General features: G+C 49.0%; 1 protein-coding gene across 10 annotated transcripts in view; it reads right to left on the bottom strand.

Moving 5' to 3' along the window:
- Nucleotides 1-1,353: 1,353 nt before the first annotated feature.
- Slc17a9 (solute carrier family 17 member 9) overlaps nucleotides 1,354-24,678 on the bottom strand; it is a 34,695-nt gene continuing 11,370 nt past the window's right edge. For 2 of the 10 annotated variants that reach the window (XM_028885317.2, XM_028885318.2), the window contains exons 7-13: nucleotides 24,344-24,440; nucleotides 23,680-23,767; nucleotides 22,853-22,887; nucleotides 21,856-21,971; nucleotides 21,199-21,254; nucleotides 21,046-21,075; nucleotides 19,489-20,556 (exon numbers count right to left, since the gene is read on the bottom strand). In XM_028885317.2, coding sequence (XP_028741150.1) covers nucleotides 20,393-20,556; nucleotides 21,046-21,075; nucleotides 21,199-21,254; nucleotides 21,856-21,971; nucleotides 22,853-22,887; nucleotides 23,680-23,767; nucleotides 24,344-24,440 — 586 coding nt within the window. In that variant the 3' untranslated portion in view covers nucleotides 19,489-20,392. The other 8 variants (XR_005091454.1, XR_005091458.1, XR_005091456.1 and 5 more) reach the window with 8 other exon arrangements.

Raw genomic sequence — 24,678 nt, 5'->3', positions numbered from 1 at the left:
GGGGAGAGGCTTGGTGGTGCTTCCACAGACCAGTCTATGTCCTCTTCATAAGCCCAGCTCAGCTCCGCCAGCCACAGCCCAGCTCATACATATGGATGATGCTCCCTCAGTGTGGAGCCAGCTCTTGGCCTCATGGTCCTACTCGGACTGCTGCAGAGTGCCCTGCTCCAAGATCGATCAGGCTTTGTTGAGTATCAGGCCACGCTGTGGCGACAGATGGATGCCCACTTCAAACCTCCGTGCACAGAGCCCGCACAAAGGATCTGGGGATGTTTTTAATATCACACACTTGCCTCAGGCGAGTTTTCAATCTCCATCTAGCGGGGGCTCAGGCTTTTTATCAGGCAAACGCCTTAAGCACTTTGTCAACTTGGACATCTGGCCACTCAGTTAAAAAAATGTTCCTTTGCTAAAATATTTAGTGGTGTAGCAGAGGCCTAGCTGGAGACTCTGGCTGTCATATAGACACTCACACCCAGCAAAACACAAGTACCCACTAGCAACTGGGGACCCCAGATTGGAGGGGTACACTATGATCACCAAGCCCTGGCCTGGTAGGAGCCTGTTATTATCTGCCTATCAGAATCTGTTGCATCTTGAGGCAAGATGGATGGTCCTTTGTGACTTCTTTCTATACCAGCAAATAGCCAAAGATCCTGGGAGAATCTGTGTGCTCAAGGGTCACAACTAGAAACAGACTGAGACAAATGCTGGACACACACAGCAGCATCCTCGGTGCGCTCAACCCTACGCAGGGCTCAACAGGAACAACTGGCGCAAATTCGTGTCAGCTTACGTCTAGACAGACGAGCCATGCCACGTGGTGGACTACTGTTCAGTCATGAAAAGCTTGGAGCACTGACATACCACACAGGTGAGACCTGAAACGTGGTCGGAGGAGAAGCCAGGCACAAAGGCCACATATGTCCTCCGTTGTTTCATTTCTATGAAGTGCAGAGAATAATGAACCCATGGGGACCAAGGATGGCCACTAGGGGCCACCAGGGACTCCCAGGGTGTTAAAGGGGGAAGGGGGATGATTGGTATTTTGGGCAAGGTGAAAAAGATCTAGAGACAAATGTGCTAGTTGCTCAGTTATAATGCATTTGGTGCGGCTGAAATGAGCCTTAACAACACAAATGGTTGGCTTGTTTTGTGATTATATTACACACACACACACACACACACACATTAAAAAAAAAAACCAGCTGGGCACATGCCTTTAATCCCAGGACTCAGGTGTCAGAGGCAAGTGGATCTCTGTGAGTTCGAGGCCAGCCTGATATATATATGGTGGGTTACATGACAACCAGAGATATATACAGAGACTTTCAAAAATCCAAACAACAGGGCTGGAGAAATGGCTTGGTTTTAAGCACTTATTATTATTACAGAGAATTCCCAGCACAGCATCCACAGCTCACAACTATCCATGATTCCAGTTGAAGGTGATCTGACACATACATATGCAGGTAAACATACATGCATACATACAAAATGAAATCATTTAAAACATTTAGGAGGGAGTAAAGAGAAGGAAGAAATAACTCAATTATATTGTAATCTCAGAAAAATAAAAAAAAAATCTGTACTTTTTAAAAAAGTCATTTCAGAGTAAAGACAGCGAGTTACTGACTGCAGCATCTGTAGCCTACTGGGGGGCAAAGGTCTCTGCGCTGATCTCGGTCCCACAGAGGGCACACCTGGGCCAAACCCTGGTAGAATCAAGAGGCTCAACAGGCAAGGAAGAGGGTGTGGGAGGGGCTGAGGCAGCACAGGGGCACGTGGGGGAGGAGAAGAGGACATTCAGAGGGGCACAGGAAGTGGAGGACGGTGGTGAAGGAGCCCTGGCCAGAGTGAAGTCAAGAGGGGCACTGAGGACGCGGACTGAAGCCTGGGTTTTGCCCAGCAGAGCACTGCTATAGGAAAGAAGGGGAAATTGAGGCAGCTGGCATCACTGTGATTGGAAACCTAGCCTGTAAACATGCCCCAGGAGGCAGCTTTGCCAGCAGATGCCTGGTGTAGACTCACATAGCAACATTGGCCTTCATCTGCTTCCTGGGACCCTACCCACTTCCTGAGGAGTGTTTGTTTGCCTGTCAGAACCCAATTCTTGATGTGGAGGCTAAGGCTCAGAGGAGCTTGGCCTCTAGCCAAGTCTGCAGCTTCTAAGATGCAAACAAGTTTAGATCCAAGTTTGGATCCAGATCCTCAGCAGGACTGCAGACAGCCACCTCTGAGGGCCTGAGAGGGGAAGTAGCTCTGCAGCTCCAGAGTGGGTCCCAGAGAGAGGAGCCTGGGGTCAGCATGAGCCAGTCCTGAGAAACCAGCTCAGGAGCTGTTGGGTCCCAAGGAGGCCAAGGGCCTGCAGCTTCAGGGCTGATTCCTCAGTGCTCTGAGCTGACAGGTTGGAAGGCACCAGCTCTCACACTCTCCTCGGTCACCTTTAGAGACTACCACTGGGCTCCACTGTGTGTCATACGGCCTGATCACCTCATAAGCTATTCACTTAGAGTGGGCCTGGGCCACCAGCCTCCCATGCCCACTGGGCCTCTAAGTCAGCACAAAACGGCTATAATGTGGGTCATCTCTGTCCATTAACAGTGTGTAAGATGGGAAGCTGGGTAGGACAAAAATTATATAGCAGAGGGGCAAGGCCTACGGCATCTGATGCTGAGCATTCTTAAGCATTTCCCAGGCCCCAGGCCCACTGCTCCAAGACTTGGGATAGACAGCAAGGACCTTCAGTGCTGGAGAATCCACCTCTCATGCCAGGAGCATGGTGACACCATGAGGGGCAGACTGGACTCCAAGGGAAATAAATCCTTATGAGGTTTGGTGACTGTGGTACTGAAAGTTCCTGAAAGGGAAGCAGAGAAATGGGGAGGGGCCTAGGGCATGTTGAGGGGCATTTGGGCTAAGACTGTATGTATTTGGGTCTGCCATGTATCCATACATCCCATTCTCAGAGAGGCTGGCCTGATGCAGAGCACATTATGTCTGCCAGATAGTACCTAACAGCCAATATTCCTGCACCCAACCTCTCCCTGCCTCCAGGGCCTTGTGGGCCTGGCCAGCTCCCACTGCCCTGTTACCTCCTCTCTCTGCCTGTCCCCTTCTCCTGGGACCTGACCCTTTGCTACCTCCCAGATTGTCGGGGCCTGTTCACTGTACCAAGTGGGATCTTGGGTCAACTACTGCCAAGCATGCCAGTCCTCATCAGTCCTCCCTGGCTTCTCACCTGTCTGTACCCACTATCCATGGGCACTGTGGGGGGAAGAACAGCAGTCTGACAACCCCGTAGTGGGTGGGCCTCTGTTTCCCCATAATCCATCCTCAGCTCCCAAGCCAACCTTGCAGAGAACCAAAAAGGATCAGGGAATTCCAGAAGCTTCTCCACAGCTAACACAGAGCCTGCACACACACACACCAAGCCTTTGCACATATGAATCTAAGCTCTGGTACTCTTCACCCCACCCCCAATCTCTCCTCAGTGTTATCCTCTTGGAGAAGTTGATCTCTTTAAACGTAGGCAGCCACCATTCCACACTGCATAGAGGTTCCTGCGTTCCTGAGCTGAGGGGGCAGTGGGGGGTGGGCATGCTGCTCACTGCTCTCATCTGCAAAAGGAACAAAAACAGAGAAGACTTAATCCAAGTGGAGAGTAGCAGGCACAGTCAAACCACCTGGGCCTGGACCTGGACCCTGAAGCTGCAGGCCCTTGGCCTCCTTGGGACCCAACAGCTCCTGAGCTGGTTTCTCAGGACTGGCTCATGCTGACCCCAGGCTCCTCTCTCTGGGACCCACTCTGGAGCTGCAGAGCTACTTCCCTTCTTACTGCCTTCTGCAGTCCTGCTTGGGGGTTGAATCCAAACTTAGACCTACGTCCTGGCTTGCATCTTAGAAGCTGCAGACTTGGCCAGGGGCCAAGCTCCTCTGAGCCTTAGCCTCCGCATCGGGAATTGGGTTCCGAAGGGACAGCATCCATCATGCTGCAGGAGCTGGCCCTGCTCACTGCAACTTCTTCAAAAGGAACATTTGTTCTTCTTTCAAGGAGACAGGGCTGCTCCCTCACTGCTCCTCAAATGAGCTTTCATGTCCCAGCAAAGGCTCAGTGACATGAAACACTCCTGCCTGGAGCCTGCCAATTATGTCCTGTCCTGAGACACAGTGGTGCCCTCTCCTGTGGCTGCTGTGTTCTAAAACAGTGATGTACTGCCCATGATGTCCCTTCCATTTGAGAGAGTCCTGAGCCTGTCACCCCCACTTCGGTGGCTTTTTGTGTCACCTGCTTGCATCTAGTCCCTGGGGACCCCAGTGGGTCTGGGCCCACAGCCTCTCCCCCGGGCACTGGGACCAGAGCCACTGGCCCAATTCTGCTGTTCCTCTGCCTTTAGATGTTCAGCAACATGAATATTCTTATTTTTTATTTAAAACTAATTTGGAGTCCTCACTCTCCAAGGGGCTTCTAATCACCAAAAAGTGCCTACGGCAAAAACTGATTGACAGGCCAACGTGGGCACTTCTGAGGAACAAATTGGCCATTGGCAGCGCCACCTACAAAGAGAGATGCTAAGTGCTTGTTATTTATGAGCTATTAGGAAAACGCTTTCCACAGCTGCTTCCCACATGGGCAAAACACCTGTCAGACATCAGCAAACCATGAAAAGGCACTCAACCCGTAGTTACTTTGTTTAGAAAGTCATTAAAATTAAATGTCAGCTAAAACTTAGGAAAACATTTATTCTTCAAACCCCTTTGAATCCCGCCCGCAAGCAAACAGACACCGACCCTGTCTTTGTAAGATGAAGATGCAGGGGTGAATAGCAAGACAAGGCTATGAGAGGAAGCCAGAGTCTCCTGGAGCAAGACCTAGTGGGCCACACATGTGGTATGGGCGTGGGAGCATGGCCATTGCTTCCTGGGGCCACTGCTCTGAACAGGACCACAAATACAGTGATTGTGGAGATGCTCAGAGTTTTTTCCCTGCCACGGAGACTGAACGCAAGGGCCAGCTCTAGAGAGCAGCTAATCCCACAGGGTTGAGCAAAGGCTGCCCCTAGTACTTCTACGTGATCCTGTCCTCACCGACACCTGGTTCTCCACCCACCTGGAGGCAGCTTCAACCTCTCCATCTCTGTAAGAGTGCAAAAAGCTGCCAATTAAGGCCAATCCCAAAGATGCCTCATGACAGACACTCCCAGGCCCAGGGTGAGGTCAGGGAGACAAGCAGGAGAACTAATTAAGGAGGCAGAGTGTCTCCTTTCCTGGAAGGTTAATGCAAGTGTCCATCTGTCTCCTAAGAACAGATAGACTAGAGAGAGACTGGCCCAAGGCACTTGCTGCCTGCAATCTATTCAATATGGACGGAACATTGGATTTGAGGGGCAAGAGCCTCCACTATGGCAAAGCTCAGTGGACAGAAATGAGGGGCTATATCCCTGACTGCTGCTGACCAGAGGGACAGAACCCCACAGGCCACCAAGAGAGGTTCCCAAGAGACTCCGGTCAGCAGCAGATCTGGCTCCAAGAATGCTGCTCTTAGCTAAGATTTTTGCCTTTTCTTGGCTACCTGGTCCTTGCACTTGCCTGGAGGGTCATTTGCTGTCCACTAAAGGCAGATGGATGAACAAACTGTAAGATAACAGACTCCAAATCAACTAGGATCTCAGACTGGAGAATGTGGTGACTCTGACAGGGTGGAAGAGATAGCAGGTCAACTCTAACCCAACCAAGGAACCAATGCAGTTATGTTTGTCACAGAGAAATTAACTGTGGTGATATATTGTGTCCCCCAATATATTGTGCATCCTAATAAACTTATCTGGGGTCAGAGAACAGAACAGCCACTAGATACAGAGACTAGAAAATGGTGGCACACACACCTTTAATCCTATCACTTGGGAAGCAGAGATCCATCCAGATCTCTGTGAGTTTAAAGCCACATTGGAAACAGCTAGGCATGGTGACTTGTAGTGGGTAGCCATTCCAGCTTTGACCTAGAAGTTCCAACCTCCATTGAGGCTTTGGTAACGGTAATGCCTACAAGGCGGGCCTGAGAGAAGATGCTGAAGACCCAAGATCCAGATGCGCGGGCTCTCTTGGTTCCTGGACCCTGGACACTGGAGGTAGACTGAGCAGAGTTCTCCAGAGAACACCGCCGGGCTGCGCTACACCTTTCCCAGACCCTGTAAACTATCCCTTCACTTGTAAGTTACCCCACAAAATAAACCTCCCTTTTAACTACGTGGAGTGGCCATAATAATTTCACCAATAGTGACTCACACCTTTAATCCCAGGAAGTGATGGCAGAAAGCAGAAAGGTGTATAAGGTGTGAGCACCAGAAATTTAGAGCCTGGTTAAGCTTTTAGGCTTTTGAGCAGCACAGTTCAGCTGAGAGGCATCCAGTCTGAGGAAACAGGATCAGTTAAGGAATTGGCAAGAACAGGTAGCTGTGACTTGTTCTGCTTCTCTGATCTTCCAGGATTCACCCCAATAACTGGCACCAGGTTTCATTTTATTAATAAGACTCTTTAAGATTCATGCTACAATTAACCATGGTGAAAGTCCTTTTAGCCAATTAAACATGATGAGGGGGAAATGTTGGAAGCCCCATATAAGACCAGTTATAAGGAAGCTGAGGGTCCACAGAAAAAGACCCCAGCCCTCCAGCATCCCACAGAGGCAGTCACTTCTCCAGTGCCTTAACCAAGCTCAGCTCTTACAGAGGACAAAGGTGACACATCCACCTGACCCAGACAGAAGAGGACTCCAGAGTTTTGGGAGTTTTTCCCTAACTTCCCACATTGGCTTTGGGCTGGAGGAACAGGAAATTGTTCAGGGACGAGGAAATCAGGACTGTGCTTAGGTCAGCAGAGTGATAATGGAGGCATAGGCTCTAATCTCAAAGACTTGGAAGGTTGCCTTGCTGATTACAAAAACCCTGACTGAAGTCAGCTCCACAGACTGAGGATGCTATGTGCTGGAGGTGTCCACAGGAAAGTTCTCAATTCTGTTTATAGAATAGTCACATGGCCCTTAGATGGGGTGACCAGACAACCAGAAAATCCCAGAATGCCCCTGCTGTGTACAGCCAGAGCTGAGGTGTAAGCTGGTCTGTGTACTGATACCTCTGTAGTCAGATACAAGGTTCCCTGTGGCCCTACACAGGGCAGGGTCCAGTCTTGCTTTTCTTGATGAGCCCAGGGAAATATTAGAATATGTTTCCAGCCTGCATTCTGGACCAAAAAAGGCGGGAACATGGGAACCACTCATGCATTTAGAGGACGGTAATTAATATTAAGTGCATTAAATAATTTAATTGGACAGGCTATGTTTTATGTCACATATCTTGCATGCTTAGTGGTGTCTCCACTAGCATGACCTTGACACAGACTCACTCAGCTAAAGGCTTTTTCCTGAAGTAGCTCTGAGGTCTGGCTGCCTGCTCTGATAACATGGGGCACAGGATTGAGACAGAGTAGGCTATAGTCAGTGTTGGTCAAATTCTCTCCAAGCCACAGTTGTGAGCAGACTAAGGCATGATGCATCAGAGGCTCTTGGTGGTGGCCACTGGGCCAGACCTGAGGCTCAGGCAACACTGCCTAATGTACACGCCAAGCTCTCTAACCACCAGGCTCTCCCCTCCCCCAGAAATGTTCACTCCTATAAAGCAGCCCTTGTCCTTTGTCCCAGCTCAGACACCCTCTTCCCAGTGCCTTACCTGGTCCTACACACTCCTTACCTTCTGCAGCCTGTGATCTCAGTTCAGAATCCCAGCACCTGGTCTGGCTCTTTTCTCCTTCTAAGCTATAGAGAAAGTGGCTGCTACTTAAGAAGCAACCCCCTTAGCCGGGCGGTGGTGGCGCACGCCTTTAATCCCAGCACTCAGGAGGCAGAGCCAGGCGGATCTCTGTGAGTTCGAGGCCAGCCTGGGCTACCAAGTGAGTTCCAGGAAAGGAGCAAAGCTACACAGAGAAACCCTGTCTCAAAACCAAAAAAAAAAAAAAAAAAAGAAGCAACCCCCTTGAAAGGCTGAGTGTGGTGGCACAGGTCTCTCTATGAGCCAGAGGCAGGCAGATCTCTGAGTTCAAGGCCAGCCTAGTCTACAAAGTGATTTCTAGGATAGCCAAGACTGTGTAGAGAGACCTTGTCTCAAAAACAAACAAACAAACAAAGAAATAAAGCCATCAAGCCCCTTGGGCTGGAGAGTTATCTCAGTGGTTAAGGGCACTGGCTATCTCCCAGAGGATAAGGGTTCAATTCTCAACACACACATAACTGCTTACAACCATCTGAAACTCTAGTCCCCGGGGATCTGACACCCTCTTTTGGCCTCTATGGGTTAGGGTTAACAGGCAAAACACTCATACACATAAAATAGGTAAATTAAAAAAAAAAAAAAGTGCCAGGTGGTGGTGGCACACACATTTAATCCCAGCACTTGGGAGGCAGAGGCAGGTGGATCTTTGCTGTTCCAGAAAGATCAAGGAATCCTTCTAGAGGAGAAGTCAAATATCAAGGAATATTTTATGTTATTTGGCTTTTAATATATTAGCTGTTTCTTACTATCAATTTCTTGTGTGCCCATAACTCCTAGGCCATAAGAACAAACAGTATAAGTTTCTCAGACCTACTGCTGATCTGAACTAGGTAACACCCCTACAGAGACAACACCTGTCTCCTAGGCCTAAGAGACAGGCGGATGTGTAAATGCATAGCTTTGTTTCTTGTGCAAATGAAGCTCAGACCATCCCTTTCTCTCAGGCCTAGTGGCGTTGCAGAGCTATTGACTCAGGACAAAAGGGTTTTTTGCATAACCAGGTGGAGTGAAGACTGGGGGGGTGGCTTGGGCAAGGGTTAGAGTGGCTGAGGAGGAGGGAGGAAGAAAAAGGTTTTGCAGATTGTAGGTGGATTTGAATCAGGTCAAGAGAGTAGGAGAGGAAGGAAAGATGGGAAACAGAGGAACGGAGGACAAAGATGAGATCGATAGAAGAGCTTAGTTAGGGCTACAAGAGGACGGGAAGAGAGGGGACAGAGAGGAACCGAGTGTGAGAACAGACCTGAAGCTGTGCAGATAAAATTTTGTCTTAGAGAAATAAAATGGACAAACGAAAGAGCACAGTGTATAAAGATTCTTTTCCCTCAGATTACCCCACACCAGCTGTAGTGTCTTCCCCAAGACTCTGGGAGAAATCTTTTCAGGACAGGCCCCTGGGAAAATTTTGATAGATCTTTGTGAATTCAAGGCTAGCCTGTCTACAGAGTGAGTTCCAGGACAGCCAGGGCTACACAGAGAAACCCTGTCTCAAAATAAATAAATAAATAAATAAATAAATAAATAAATAAATAAAGAAAAGAAAAGAAAAGTTAATTAAAATTTATGTTAAAAAGAAAGAAAAGAAAAGAAGGAATAGACCTCTTCCAAACCCTGTGGTCTCTCAGTCAGGAACTCAGGCCTGAGCCAGCTTTTCTAGGTAGCTCCTGCATGGAGTCTTTGCACAGCATGGCAGCTGGATTCCAACACTAAGTGTTGAAGCTGCAGAAACCTCAGCCAAGCTTCTAAAGCCACCAGAGTCAGGGGAAGAGTCGCAGTCACATTTTCAACGGCCCCAGCATCCTATGCACATTCTGCATCCTATGCACAATTCCGCATCTTTGCCCACTTTTGCCAGAGAGGGGCACAAAACAAACTCCTGCCCTCTCACAGGAGGCAAGGATTCCCAGATACCTCCCGTAGCTGTCTGCTTCCATCCAGCAGTCAAACAAGGAGGCCACGCTTCCCAGGCCGGGCGAGGGGCTCTTGAATTTTCTTCAGTCAATAACCACTACCAACTGGGGCAACTAGATACTGAGGCGCACTGCCCATGAACTCCAGGAAACAGGGACCCCTGTTTGTGTGTGCAGATATGTGCATGCACAATGGTATATTGATATGTCCATGTATTTGGAATACGTGTATGTGTGTGTCTGTATGGGTGTATGAATTGTGCCATGTTACACATAAGTAAGTGAATATTGACCCGTGTGTGTGAAAGTGTTCTAAGACAGAAACAAAGCAGTAAAGAGTCAAAGACAGGTAGAGTCAGAAAGGTGGGCATGGCAAAGAGGGAGTGGGCCTGGGGGGGGAGGAACAGCAGCTTTCTGCTCAAGTGTTTGTCCAGTAGGAGCTGGGGCAGTGAAAGGACCCTGTAGCATAGGTTTAGCCTTGGGGCAGGAGCAGCTTTCTTTCTTTCTTTCTCTCTTTCTCTCTTTCTTTCTTTCTTTCTTTCTTTCTTTCTTTCTCTTTCTTTCTTTCTTTCTTTCAAGATTTATTTATTTATTATGTATACAGTGTTCTGCCTGCATGTATGCCTGCAGGCCAGAAGAGGGCACCAGATCTCATTATAGGTGGTTGTGAGCCTCCACGTGGTTGCTGGGAATTGAACTCAGGACCTCTGGAAGAACAGCCAGTGCTCTTAACCTCTGAACCATCTCTCCAGCCCTAGTATTTATTTTCTTTTGTTTTGTTTTGTTTTGTTTTTCGAGACAGGGTTTCTCTGAGTAGCTTTGAGCCTTTCCTGGAACTCACTCTGTAGCCCAGGCTGGCCTCGAACTCAGATCCGCCTGCCTCTGCCTCCATAGTGCTGGGATTAAAGGCGTGGGCCACCACCACCCAGCTGGCAGCAGCTTTCTGCTGCTGTGTGTCCAGGGTTGAGCAGGAAGTCCCTCCTTACTGGCCATAGTCACTTTCTCCATTCAGTGAGCAGCTTGGCCCCCTGCTTCAGGGCTGTCTGGGGTGACCCAGCAGGAAGAGGGAAGCTAGACACAACAGGAACCTCAAGAGGCAACCTTGTTCATCAAAGCAAGTAGCAGGACTCCTGTCTCCTGTTTCTGCTTCCTTCCAGGGCCCAGCACCACTGCCAGGGGCCAGGGCTCTGCCTGCTGGGCTTCAGAATGTCACTTTACAGCTGTGCCTTAAAGCCCTTGGAACCCTTGTGTAAAAAGAGTCTTTCTACGGGTGTTAGGAGCTGAAGCCCTTCTGCTTGTTGCTAAGATGGATGAGTAACCATAGCCTCACTAACCACCTGCTCATGATGAAGGGGAATAAAGCTGGCACTGGGGGTTTTGTGTCCCTAAGGACAGTTCCCTAGGCCCCCCCTCCAGGACTCTGGGCCCTTGGGGAATCAGTGGGCACTAGGTGCAGCATTCAGGGGACTCTCCTTCCCTTTTGTAGCCGTGGGCCGAGGTCCTCTCCTGCACTGGCCTGTGACCCTCATAGCCTCTAGCCTCCCCCAACTTCACTGAATCAAGGGTGTCTTTTGTATTCCAAAGGCCAAAGGGCCAGGCTTGCCTTTAATTAAAATGCACATCCTTTAATTAAAGGCCCCATAACACATGAAGGGCATCACTGAAATACGACGTGTGACATAGTCATTACCCTGCTGTTAATTACTAATTAATGAAGCTATTTCAATTAATAACTTCTCCACCACTACTCCCCCTTGGACAGGCCCCATGCTGAGGTGAGTCCCTGAATCACCAACAACTGGCTTCTTGCCAGAGATCCAACCTGAATATTCATGACCCAACTTCAGTGCTTTTCAATTAAACATAATAAAGTAAATCCCATCAAAAGTGTATTTCTAACTCTCAAGCCATCTCCCTTTACTACCTCACTTATCAGGAGCCAGTGGATGGGGGAAGGGCAGGCAGACAGGTGAACAGAGAACACTGGGGACTTGGGACGCTCCTCAGCCCAGGGCACATCCCAGGTCTGGTGGCTTCACCCAGAAGGCTGATGTCCAGGAGTTCCCAAGGGAGCGAGTAGGCACCTCAAGGCATTGTTATCCTACAGCTGAAGGACAATAGCCCAGACATAGGGAGAGCTCAGAGATGTGGAGGGGACATTAACATACTAATTATGAATATTAAACAGCCATTAAAGACTCTGCTTTGAAAAAAATGACAGGAAAGTCTCACTTAAAGTAACTAGGAGGGGGAAGCCCTGTACCTGAGCTAGAGCTAGAGGGTCCCTAGGGAGGGCTTCTGGAGCCTGTGGACAGGCCAGCAGCTTGGTTAGGTACAGCCTCAGCTGGAGGGACATTTAGGCAGAAAGAGGTAGGAGGACTCAGGTTCAGGGAGTCACTAGGCATGACCAGGGTGTGCCTCCAGGACCACACAGGACCCCAGGAGATGTGTCTGCCCCTCCAAATTCCCCTATGGATAATCCAGCAATGGTCACAAATATGGTCAATCCCAGAATCATCATGAGGGACAAACCATGTACAAAGTGGGGTTCATTGCTGCCCTAACCTGGCTCTCTTGCCCTAGACTGGGTTTCCAGGAGACCCCGCCCAGGATGACTCATCCTTGATGGGCCCCAGTGTGGGGAAATGAGCCTCTTTTTCCATGAAGGATTATCCCCTGAGGGAGAGATTGAAGGTCTCCAGGGCAGTCTACTGAGGCCCACATGTGCCCAGGCAGAGGACAGTTCTCACCACCAATACTAAGCCCAATATCTCAGTCACTCTTGCTCTGAGAGGGAATGAGGACAGGTTCCCAGAGGCAGCAAAGGCCTAGGATATAAAGGGAGGATGTGGGAGGGCAGGCGCTGTAGTACCACACTGCTGCATCATTGGGAGATTGGACCTGCAATCTCTCAGCACCAGCATTCTGTGTCTTCTCATCAAAGATGGAGTCAGGAACCACATGTTCAGCTCTGCTGGCCAGCAGGAGGTACCCACTACAGATGTCCCAGACTGAGGGTGGGAGGGACTGGTGGAAAGGTTCTCACCTGTCATATGTCAGGCTCCTACCTAGCATCCAACATGCCCACCCCAGCCCTGGGGAAGGATTGAAGGCCTAGAGAAGGTTCCTCCTTGGTTTCATATCCGTCTTTGCCTCACTATGTATGAACTGGGCTTGACTTCACCCCTGCCATCTTCAATGTGTTCCCTCCTCCTCTTCTCTTCGAGGTGGCAGAACACCGGCCCTCACTTCCCCTTTGTGTACTGAGATGGACACTAGGTGGCACCAGTCCCCACAGAATCCTGAGGTTAACATGGCTCTGTCTGGTAGTGCCCTCTCTTGGACAGAGGTGGAATGTCAATGGCTGTATGCAAGGCTGTGAGCTCAACAGACAAAACACCACCAGCCTCGTACACCCAGGCATAGACATTCACACACACTCATACTCACACTCATTTACATAGACTCTGTTTCTGGGATGTCCTCAGGGTTCCAGACCTACAGGAGAAAGACCCCACAGACACCAACAGGAGCCCTGGACTGCCCTGGAAGCTCTAAAAACATTTTCTAGACACTGAAGCAGGAGGAAGGCTCTGGCATCAATCTAAGGGCCTGAGAACCTGGTGTCTGCGGCTCTTCCTCCAAACAAGGCCAGACTAGCTATGTGCATGTGTAGGGCTGGGGAGGTGAGCCCAGCTGGGCTCCATGAGATGATAAGAGAATCTGGCAAGTGAGGAGAGAAGGAAGGGAGTCGAGCTTCTCACCACTCACTCTGGTGTCTCTACAGCCTGCTCAGAGTTCCTGCACTCACTGCCCTTCATGTGAAGACCTCTCTCCAAATGCAGCTTGTACATGATCACTGTAGGGTCCTAATGCCTCTACTAGCCCTCCCCAGGAAGGTTCCCTCTTACCCCTTCTAAATGCCTCTGAAAAGCTCGATGCCCACCATGGCCAAGACCTCCTACCCAGAACTCCCTAAGACAGCCAAAGGACTTCCACATCCCAGTGGCTGCTTCCAGAGCTTGGAACTGTGAGAGGCAGGTTATAGGATTTCGTCGAATGAACCCACAAAGGCAAGAATTTACCAGCAAACAATTAGCCAGTTGGCTCTACTGGTACTCAATTAGCTACTGCATGCTCATCCTCTCACAGCCCGTCTCATCCTAGTCTGTGGTAGAAGCATGCCTACACTACCCTGACCATGACATACCTGCCTACCAGATTACAGGCATGCAGCCTCACCTTGCTGTAACTCCAGCACACTCCTTCCACCAGACACAGCCTGAGGGTGACAGACTCTGAGACAATGGCCCAGGTGAAGCAGCTGAGGGGAGGTGACGCCTCTGCTTACCATCTACCCTTTAAAGAAATGACAGAATGTGGCAGATGCATCTAGGAACCAGATATAAACCTCTAGTTTACTCTGGAATGTGATACCCGTAGAGAATCCAGCAGGACCTAACCAATGGCATGAACTGCATCACCACAGGGGCTTCAAGGAACTGGAAGGCCACATAATTCAGGGCCTCCAGGAGAAGGGAACTTACCCCACAGCAAAGATTGCCCAGCTAGCTGTGGATAAAGTCCTGAAGTGCCAATTTTATTCGCACATGGGCTGCAGCGTGGTTCACATGAGGACAGAAGTAAGCCATCATCTGTCAACAGGCAGATGAACAGATGAGTGAAGTGGAACCCATCCCTGCGGTCCCAGCTAACAGGAGGCTGAGGTAGTTTGAGCCCAGTAGTCAAGAGACAACATATAAGACCCTTTTCCCTCAACTGTCTTTGTTATGGTTTTGTACTGCTGTGAAGAGGCATCATCACCACAGCAACTCTTATAAAAAAAGCATTTCATTGACTGGCTTACAGTTCAGAGGTTTAGTCCATTATCAGAAAGCATGGCAGCAAGCAGGCAGACATGGTGCTGGAGAAGAGCTGAGAGTTCTTCGGCTGGATCAGTAGGCAGCAGGAAGAGAGAGTGAGCCACTGGGCCTGGCTTGAGCTTCTGAAACCTCAAAGCTTGCCCCCCATGACACACTTCCTCCAACAAGGCCACACCTCCAATAATGCTGCTTCCTGTGGGCCTATGGGGCCATCTTCATTCAAACAGTCATACTCACTCAATGGAATATTTGACGTTTGCTGTGGAATAATCTTGTACACTGTAAAGATTTGTTACTTAAATTGGTTTAATGAAATACTTTTTGGGCAGTATCCAGGTAGGAAGTACAGGCAGGGTGACCAAATTAAGAATGCTAGCAAGAAGAAGGGCGGAGTCACCAGCCAGATACAGAGGAAGCAAGATGAGAACACCAAACTGAGAGAAGGTACCAAGCCACATTGCTGTGGGACATTCTGTATGTCAAATGTGTTGCTCTGATTGGTTAATAAATAAAACACTGATTGGCCAGTAGCCAGGCAGGAAGTATAGTCGGGACAAGGAGAGAGGAGAATTCTGGGAAGCGGAAGGCTGAGTCAGAGAGACACTGCCGGCCACCACCATAGAAAGCGAGATGTAAGGTACCGGTAAGCCACGAGCCACGTGGCAACTTATAGGTTAATAGAAATGGGTTAATTTAAGATATAAGAACTAGATAACAAGAAGCCTGCTGCAGCCATACAGTTTGTAAGCAATATAAGTCTCTGTGTGTTTACTTGGTTGGGTCTGAGCAGCTGTGGGACTGGCGAGTGAGAGAGATTTGTCCTGATCATGGGCCAGGCAAGACCAGGAAAACTCTAGCAACACCACATGGCTAAACATAGATAAGAATTATGGGTTAATTTAAGTATAAGAGCTAGTTAGTAATAAGCCTGAGCTACCAGCTGAGCATTTATAATTAATATAAGCCTCTGTGTGGTAATTTGGGAAGCAGATGCTGGGTATTTGGGAGTAGCTGGCAGGACAGAAACATCTGTTTACAGAAGTTGGCTTTCCCCCTACCCCTGTGGTAATGAAATTGATTGAACCCAGGCAACTCTCATATTTGAAGTAAGAGGTTGAGTACTGAACTCCATCCTAGATTCAGACAATAGAGTATTATTCAGCCTTGGAAAGGTAGGAAACTTAGACAAACAAACAAACAAACAAAAACAAAAATGGAGTTTCTGTGTGTAGTCCTGTCTGTCCTGGAACTCACTCTGTAGACCAGACTGGCCTCAAACTCAGAGATCCACCTGCCCCTACCTCCCAAGTGCTGGGGTTAAAAGTGTGCATTACCACCACCTGGCTAAGGTAGAAAATGTTGGTGCTTGCCTCACCATAAGTGACTCCTGAGGGCATCGTGTTGAAGGAATAATTTCTTCACAAAGGTACAAAGGAGTCAAATTCATCTACAAAAAGTAGAGTGATGGGTGCTAGGAGCTAAGGGAAGGGAAAGGGAGTTAATATTTGACAAGGACAGTTTATTTTGCAAGTTAACGAGTTCTTAGATGCTGGTGTAATGATTGCACAATGCAATCGGTTTAATACTGCCCCACTACATTTTTAAAAATGCAAGATAATAAATTTTACATTACCTGTAAACAGGAGGATGAGGAAGGAGAGGAGACTGAAGAGGCAGGCTCCACTCCTCGGGTCTTTCTTAGGGTTTTCATTGCTGTGATTAAACATCATGACCAAAAGCAAATTCAGGAAGAAAAGGTCATTTCAGCTTACAACTTTCAGGTCACACGGCATCACTGAGGGGAACTGGGGCAGGAACCCAAGGCAGAAACCTGAAGGCAGGAATTGAAGCAGTTACTTGTGGTGGCATTGTGTTCCCCAAAATGTTGTGCATGCTAATACATTTATCTGGGTCAGAGAAGAGAACAGCTACAATATTAAACATAGAGGATAGGCAGTGGTAGCACACACCTTTAATCCTAGCATTCCAGAGGCAGAAATCCCTCTGGATCTCTGTGAGTTCAAGGCTACATTGGAAACAGCCAGGCATGGTGACTCACGCCTTTAATCCCAAGAAGTAAGACTTTAATCCCAGGGAGTGATGGCAGAAAGCAGAAAGGTATATAAGGCGTGAAGACAAAGAACTAGCAGCATTTGGCTGGTTAAGATTTTAGGCTTTTTTTTGTTTGTTTGTTTTTTGAGACAGGGTTTCTCTGTGTAGTTTTGCGCCTTTCCTGGAACTCACTTTGTAGACCAGGCTGGCCTCAAACTCACAGAGATCCGCCTAGCTCTGCCTCCCAAGTGCTGGGATTAAAGGCATGTGCCACCACCGCCTGGCAGCACAGTTCAGCTGAGAGGCATCCAAATCTGAGGAAACAGGATCAGCTGAGAAATTGGCAAGGTGAGGAAGCTGTGGCTTGTTCTGCTTCTCTGATCTTCCAGCATTCACCCCAATAACTGGCTTCAGGTTTGATTTTATTAATAAGAACTTTGAAGATTCATGCTACAGTTACTAGCTTACTCCTCATGACTTACTTGTTCAATCTACTTTCTTATACAACTCAGGATCATTTGCCCAGGGGTGGTATCACCCACAATGGGCGGGGCCTCCCATATCAACTGCTACTGGAGAAACTGGCTCCACAGGGCCCGTCCAGATCGCCTGGAGGCATTTTCTCAATTGAGGCTCCTTCTCCCCAAATGACTCTCACTTGAGTTAAATCGAAAAACAATAGTCAGCACAGGGGCCTTCTTGGATACAGCTCCCCAGTCTCAGGGACTCAACCATGGAGGCTTCTGGAAGCACAGCCTGAGGCTCTTAGGAAGCTCCCCCTGACGAAATGCTCAGGCCCCATCCTACAGGGCCAGGCTAGAGAGAGAGCTCATTGGCTAAGCACATGCTTTTTCAGAAGACCCAACTGTTGTTCAAATCTTAGCTGGTCTTATAATTAAAAAAAAAAAAAAAACCCAAAGCCAGATATCAGGGTGAAAGCTGAAAGATCAGAGAAGCAGAGCAGCCAGCCACTAGTTCTTACCTCTATGAAATCTTCAGCCTGAAGAGTGAGTTCCTGTGTCCTCAGGCCTTATATACCTTTCTCTGCCCAGCCATGTCACTTCTAGGGATTAAAGGTGTGTGCCACAACTTCCTGACTTCTGTGTCTAATCTCGTGGCTGGCTCTGTCCTCTGGTCCTCAGCAAGTTTATCAGGGTACACAATACATCACCTTATCTGAGTTTTGTTCTCCCACTCTGGGCATCTTATAACTGCCTATAACACCAGCTCTGGGAGATCAGATGTCCTCTTCTGGCCTGTATGGGCACCCACCCACATATGGCATACATTCATACACACATGCATAAAAATAAAAACAAGCAGGGTGGCGATGGCACATGCCTGTAATCCCAGCTCTCAGGAGGTAGAGCCAGGCATATCTCTGTGAGTTTGAGGCCAGCCTGATCTACAGAGTAAGTTCTAGGACAGGCACCAAAACTACACAGAGAAACCCCGTCTTGAAAAACTAACTAACTAACTAACTAAATAAATAAATAAATAAACAAACAATAAATGTCTTGAAAGATTATTTTTTATAAAAATTGAGAGACCATGGGGGAACATTTATGCTCATATGGCACTTTTCGGCACATCTGGTGATATGGCTCAGGGCATCTCACTCTGGAAATGTGTGCACACTACTGACAGCTGTAGTAGACAGGTGAGGAAGCATTGCTGGCTACTAAGTAAAGCAGTTTGGGCCTCACGTCCACATCAGTGCTCTGAGGAGCTCCTCTGGCTGGCACCTGACTGTTTTCCTTGTGAGTGGATCATAAAGCATCCTCAACACATGTTCATTCTTTAAAAAATTAATTGCATGTGTGTGTGTGCTTTCCCATGCTAGTGCATCTGGAGGCTAGAGGTGGGCACTGGGTGTTTTCTTCTATAGTTCTCTATTTTCTGAGACAAGGTCTCTCATTATACATGTAGTTCACCATTTAAGCTAGACTGGCTGGTCTGTGACTCCTCAGGATTTGTTGGGGTTACATGTGTACACCACAGTATCTGGCTTTTATCTGTAGGTTCTGAAAACCCAAACTCAGGTTCTCATACTTGTTCAACAAGCATTTTACCCACTGAGCCTCCTATCCAGTCTCCACATGTTCATTCTTAGAAATACAGGCATGTCGTGGTCATTTTGAAGTGAGAACAGCTGATTACTAGCATGAGACCCTCACAAGACTGAGTCCATTAGCATGCCCTCACAGGAGAGGGAGATATCATGAGGCAGTTTAGCCATACCAGGCCCCTCCCCCGATGGCTCAGTGAGGAAGACTTTCCTTTGTGGTATAGCTGTCTGTAAGTTGCCCGTGTTCCTGTAAATAACTCCAATTAAACTCATTGGTAAACTGGGCACGGTGGCACAAGACTTTAACCCCAGCACTTGAGAGGCAGAGGCAAGAGGATCTCTGTGAGTTCTAGGCTAGCCTGGTCTACATAGTGAGTTCCCAGGACAGCCAGAGCTACACAGTGAGACTCTGTCTCAAAAAAAAAAAAAAAAAAAAAAAAAAAAAAAAAAAAAAAAAAAAAAAAAAAACCTCATTAGTTTAACCAAGTTAGACTTGGGTGGAACCATTTTTTGTTGTGTTTTGTTTTGAGACAGGGTCTCTCTACATAGTCCTGGCTGTCCTGAAACTCACTATGTAGACCAGGCTGGCCTCCAAATCACAGAGAGATTCACCAGCCTCCCAAGTGCCAGGATTAATGGTGTGTGCCCCTGTGCCTGGCTATGTAGAATCATTTTTTTGTGTGTGATCAGTGATCTTACTATGGGTGAATAGAAGTTTGTTTGTCTCCCCAGTAAAAGGTCAATGCAACAAAAGGTGGTGAATAAAATAACAATCTTCTTTGAAATAGTTTAATAGTTTTCACTTAAATAAGGCTTTGGTGAGATTCACCATATATAAAGATAATCTCTATATAAACAGGCATCTTGGAGAATTCACCATCAGTTCATCAAACCACAGCTCCACAAGTATAAAAGGGGAGGTAGAAAAACAAGGCCAGAAAGTGGGGAAGGTTTCTCTGAGTTCTGGGGTCTGTGACAGCTGGGGTGTCCAGCCGGAGCCCAAGGAGTGTCAGGCACCTACCTACCCAGGACACATCAGTAGTGCTGAAGGATCCACAGGAAGGGAGCGGGGGCTGGGGAGGGGCTGGGGAGGCAAGCAAGGACCTCTGGCCCACTGCACACTGGTCCAGCTAGAGTGGCAGACTGACTTCGGGGGAGAGGCAGAAACCATGGCTTCTCTAGCACTGAGGTTCTTGGGGGCCTGTCTTATCATGGGTACTCAGCTGGAGAGATGGAGGCTGGAAGATGCCAGGAGTAGGTGGGGGTCAGAGCTGCTCCTGAACATCCTCCAGCATACAAAACATCTTCAACACAGAGAAAACTTATCAGAGAAACCACCCACATAGACTGGAGCTGTGAACGCCTCCCATCAGTAGTGCAGCTTTCATGAGAGCAGGCAGCCATCCCACTGCATCTGAGAGGAGGGCAGGATGGTCCTGACTAAGCTCAGAGAGGCCGTGACTCTACTCCTGACTGGGCCTGTGTGGGTTCATGTGTCTGTCTCCACCTATCTCTCCAATTCTTTAGGATTCCCCAGGAGACCATGGTCTTTGTTGTCTGCTCATACATCTGAGATGCAGATTCAGAGTTTCACCAACAGAACTGCTGTCCTTAGGCTGCTGACATCAGGGTCCTGGGTGGGAGTGGATAGTCAGGGAGCTAGAGGTCCTCATGAGTGGGGGTCAGGTCCACCCTCTGGGCCTTCCCAAACACCAGAAAGGTGCCCAGTCCCAGGTTGCTGATGATGGCCACCAAGTTGAAAACACACGTCCAGGAGCCAGTGGCCTCAATCAGGTAGCCACCCAGACACACGCCTATCACACCTGGACAAAAGAGGCAGAGACTGACTGATGCTCCAGGGAAGCTGGCCCCACATATCAGTGAGCTCTAAGGGCAGAGCAGGGTAAACTATAGACTCCTCCAAAGACCCTGAGATAAATTTCAAAATCTGAGCTGTGGACCACGAAAGACTCAGTCTCAGGAGTCTCAGAGGACACAGACCTCACAGGCCATTCCAAATTACATATTGATGGTGTCCCCACGCCACGTCCCACCCAAGAGAAACAAAGCAGAAGGTAGAGAACGAACCTCTGTTAGCCCAGGTACCCGGTGGAGGGACAGTCAGGGCAGAATGGCTTGGGAGTCTCCCACCATTACCCAAGTCAAGTGGCAGCTCAGCTGGCACAGCTGTGACCCCCTGGGCCATCTTGGGGTTTGTGCTCTACCCTGACTCCAAGTCCAAGCTCATGTCCTAATTGACCCAACCAAAGAACAAGAGAACCTCTAGGCCTGGGCCTGGAGCCACCCCTTACCTGCCAAGGCCCCTGCAGTGTTGGCCACACCTGCAAACAGGAAATTGTGGGGAGAGACACCATGAGAAGACCCCCCGTTGCTCTGCAGCCCACCCACCTGGGACAGCCCACTGGCAAGGGTAGGAACGAAGCAGGGATAAGCAAGCGGCTCACCAAACAGAAAACCGGCACAGGATGGGGCCAGGTCCTGAATATTGACGGAAATACCACTGCAGGAAACAGGAAGGCATGTGAGTGGCACAGGCTTGGCCACCTCTGCTTGGCCTGAAGGGGCTACTAGCACATAATGAGGGCTATAAGTCACCAAAAGATACCCAGACCTGCCCCTGCTCCTACCTGCCAGTGCTGCTAGGCCTGCTGACACCATCTACCCCACACCCCAGCTCTCCCACTCTCTTGCTGACACAACACCAGAAGCTGCTCCTGAGAATGTACACAAGGCCAGAAAAGCATGCTTCAGGAGGCTCGCTGTCTGTTAATTTGAAACAGCTTTGAACTGGGTTCCTAATGCGCCCGAAGATGCTTCATTAAGATTGCTATTGCTTGGAATAAGAGAAAAGATGCAAAAGGAAGAGAACAGACTGCAGAGGGGCATCAAGCTGGTGTTTATGTTCATTCCTCTTCCCAGGCCCTCCTCCCAGTACCGGGTGTGGGGGGGCATCCCTATTTTCTTGAATGACCCTAGCTCAGTACTCAGATCTGTTCACTGTGACAGATTATGGTAAGCTTTCCCTAACTCCATCTTCATAAGTCCCTGAGCCAGAATGCTCTAAAACCTGGCAGCCCGTGGAATAGACCATGAACTCTTACCTGTGGTTGAAGGTCTGGAAACTAATGGAAGCTGATGCAAAGATAATAGCCTTGAGGAAGCTTGTGGTATGACCCAGACACAAGGCAAAAATGCTTGATAGACCAAGGCCCATCACCTGCAGGACAGGACTGGTGAGGGGCCAGGAGCCATGCTGGCCAATATGGCTTATCCTGTCTTGGCCCCACCCAAAGGATCCCTAGTGTTCTGAACAAGATCAGGTTGGTTCTACCTAAAAACTCCTTCCAGGCTGGGGCTTCCCTACCCTATGTGCCCTGAACACATAGAACACAGACCATGTTCAGAACTCAGAAAAGGTTCTCGGATCAGCCAATAATGACCCCAGAACATCTTCCAGGGCCACCTACAGAAGCCCCTTTCTGGGCCCTATTGATGTAGATTGACCTCTGATGGTTTGATATCCCAGATTTTTGAATCTGAGCTGACCCTGCCAATGCCTAAGAGCAAGTGCTGCTTCTGAGACCATGAAACCTGGTATAACTTTCCCAGCTTGTATCTTTGATCTCAGCCTGGTTCAAGAAGTCAGGAGATTTGAGTACACACCCTCAGGTCCCAGGAGACCAGAACGAAGTAGGGATGTCCATAGAAGGATGTGGTTATTTGAATTAGAATGGTCCCCATAGATTCAAATATTTGAATACTTGGCCTCCAGTTGGTGGAACTGTTTGGGAAGAATTAGATGTGGCCTTGTTGGAGGAGGTGTGTCACTAGAGGTGGGCTATAAGGTTTCAAAAAAAACCATACCATTCCCAGTGTTTCTTTCTCTGCTTTGTGGTTGTGTCTCAAAATGTGAGCTCTCAGATACTGCTCCAGGGCCATGCCTGTCTGCTGCCATGCTGCCCACCATGATGGTCTCGGACTCTAACCCTCTAAAACTAAAAGCTCTAAAGAAACTCTTTCTTCTATAAGTTGCTTTAATCATAGTGCCTTATCATAGCAATAGAAAAATAGGACAAGGGATTCAAATGATTTTCCTACCTGCATGAACTTACGCACTGTGATGACTCTGTAACCTGAGCAAGGAGAAAGACCCAGGATGAGTTTCCATCAGCTTATCTGGGTGACTCTTAAATGTGTCCTCAATGGGGTCCCCCCAAAAATCACAGAAGAGGAATATGGGTGCCCAGGGCAACACCTCAGGGTTCCAGACAGGAGATTCCCTTCATGGTTTGAACCCTCCCATGTTCAGTATGTGTGTCAGAGGGTTTCCTGTGGTGCAGTTTGGGTAGAAACATGGAAGGACAGCCCCATGGGCTGTTACAAAAGTGTCAGCTATCAGGCAAGCTTAGTCCAGTTCCTCTGAGTTTCTTCAAATTACCTGATCTTACCACAATGAATATGTGCTACTTTCTATTGAGGAGAACCTGTATCCTGCAAATGAGCGCACATGTGCCAGTCCTCTACACCTGAGTCTGTAAGGGCATTCCCCACAGGGCTGCAATATGGCCCCGTAGGGCTGCAGTATAGCCCCTGGAACTCTGGAAGATTCAAGAGCAGAGCTGGGTACCTGTGACAGTTGACGCACCAGATGCCTTCCTTTCCATGGAGAGGTTCGGGATTATGTTCACTAGGATCCTCTTACTGTCCCCAACCCTACCCATTAAAGAGGACACCTCGGAAGATACAAGGGACTCCTCAGCCCCAGGCTACATCCATTCCTTGAGCTGACTCTAAATGATGGTCTGTCTGTCTGTCTGTCACAGGATGGTGGTATGGCCTTTCCCCAGTGAGGCAGCTGCATTGCCAGAGGGGAGTGAGATCCCTGAGGCTGTGGATTACCTGCAATGATTTCCCCCAACACTCACCCTGACTGATGAGGCGATCAGAGAGGAAGCCACTGAATAGACTAGCAGGAATTGCCAGCAGCCAGGGCACTACATTGAAGACCCAGCCCTGTAGGGAGAGGTGATACCTCAAAGGTGGCCAGGGTGGCACCTAGCCTCTGGATGACAGCCAGGCAAGAGGACCACCCTAGGTTCACCATGTCAGTTGAGCTCTGCCCACCCACAGGCTGGGCCTAAGAGCAGAGGTTCCCAGGAAGACAGGCCTTGACAGCCCATTACCAGCCCCCTGGGCAAGTATGGAGCCCTCTAATGGCTAGCTCCAGAAGCCACGTTCCCCACATGCTCTCCTTATTATTATAGGGCTAGAGCCAGGCCAGTATGCCTGGGAATTTATAGACCAAGAACTCTGGTGTTCACAGGTCTCGCTTGGATGTGCCATCAGCAGCTTAACTAGCCAGCCCTGAGAGAGGGGGCTTTCTTGGGCTGAGGTAGCTACAGCTATTACAGTGGTAGCTCTCATAGCCTTGAACGAATGTCTGTTCCCAAATGGACTGTCATCTCAAGGCCTGAAGCCCATACAGTGATGGAGTTACCAAGCAAAGGGTGTTACCACCCCCACACAAGGGCCTTTATACCCCAAGCTTTGCCCTCTTGACCCTGTGAGGACCCAGGCAGCATTACCCACCTTGGAGTGGGGGAAGGTCTCCTTGAAGAAGGTAGGCAGCCAGGAGAGCAGAATGAAGAAGGAGCAAGCCGAGGACAGCTGGGAGCAGACTGCCGCCCTGTGTGGGGCACCAGGCTCAGGGTTCTACCCAGCTGCCAGTTGCTCCTGACACTGATTCCATGTGGGACCCAGTCCTTCCCCCAGGACACCAAGGCCCTACCCTCTGAAACATGGGGCATTTGCTGGAGTGTCAGGACTGGGTCCTGCCAAGCATAGCCAGCTCCATGCAACAGTGGCTGCTTTGCCCCATGCCCTGTCCTCACCCATGCTCTGCCTGGCCATGCCAACCCTGGCTC

This window comes from Peromyscus leucopus, chromosome 4, assembly GCF_004664715.2.
Source record: "Peromyscus leucopus breed LL Stock chromosome 4, UCI_PerLeu_2.1, whole genome shotgun sequence".
NCBI classification, from domain to species: Eukaryota; Metazoa; Chordata; class Mammalia; order Rodentia; family Cricetidae; genus Peromyscus; species Peromyscus leucopus.
Note: the sequence above shows the minus strand (reverse complement) of the source record. Positions and strands in the feature narration are given on the sequence as shown.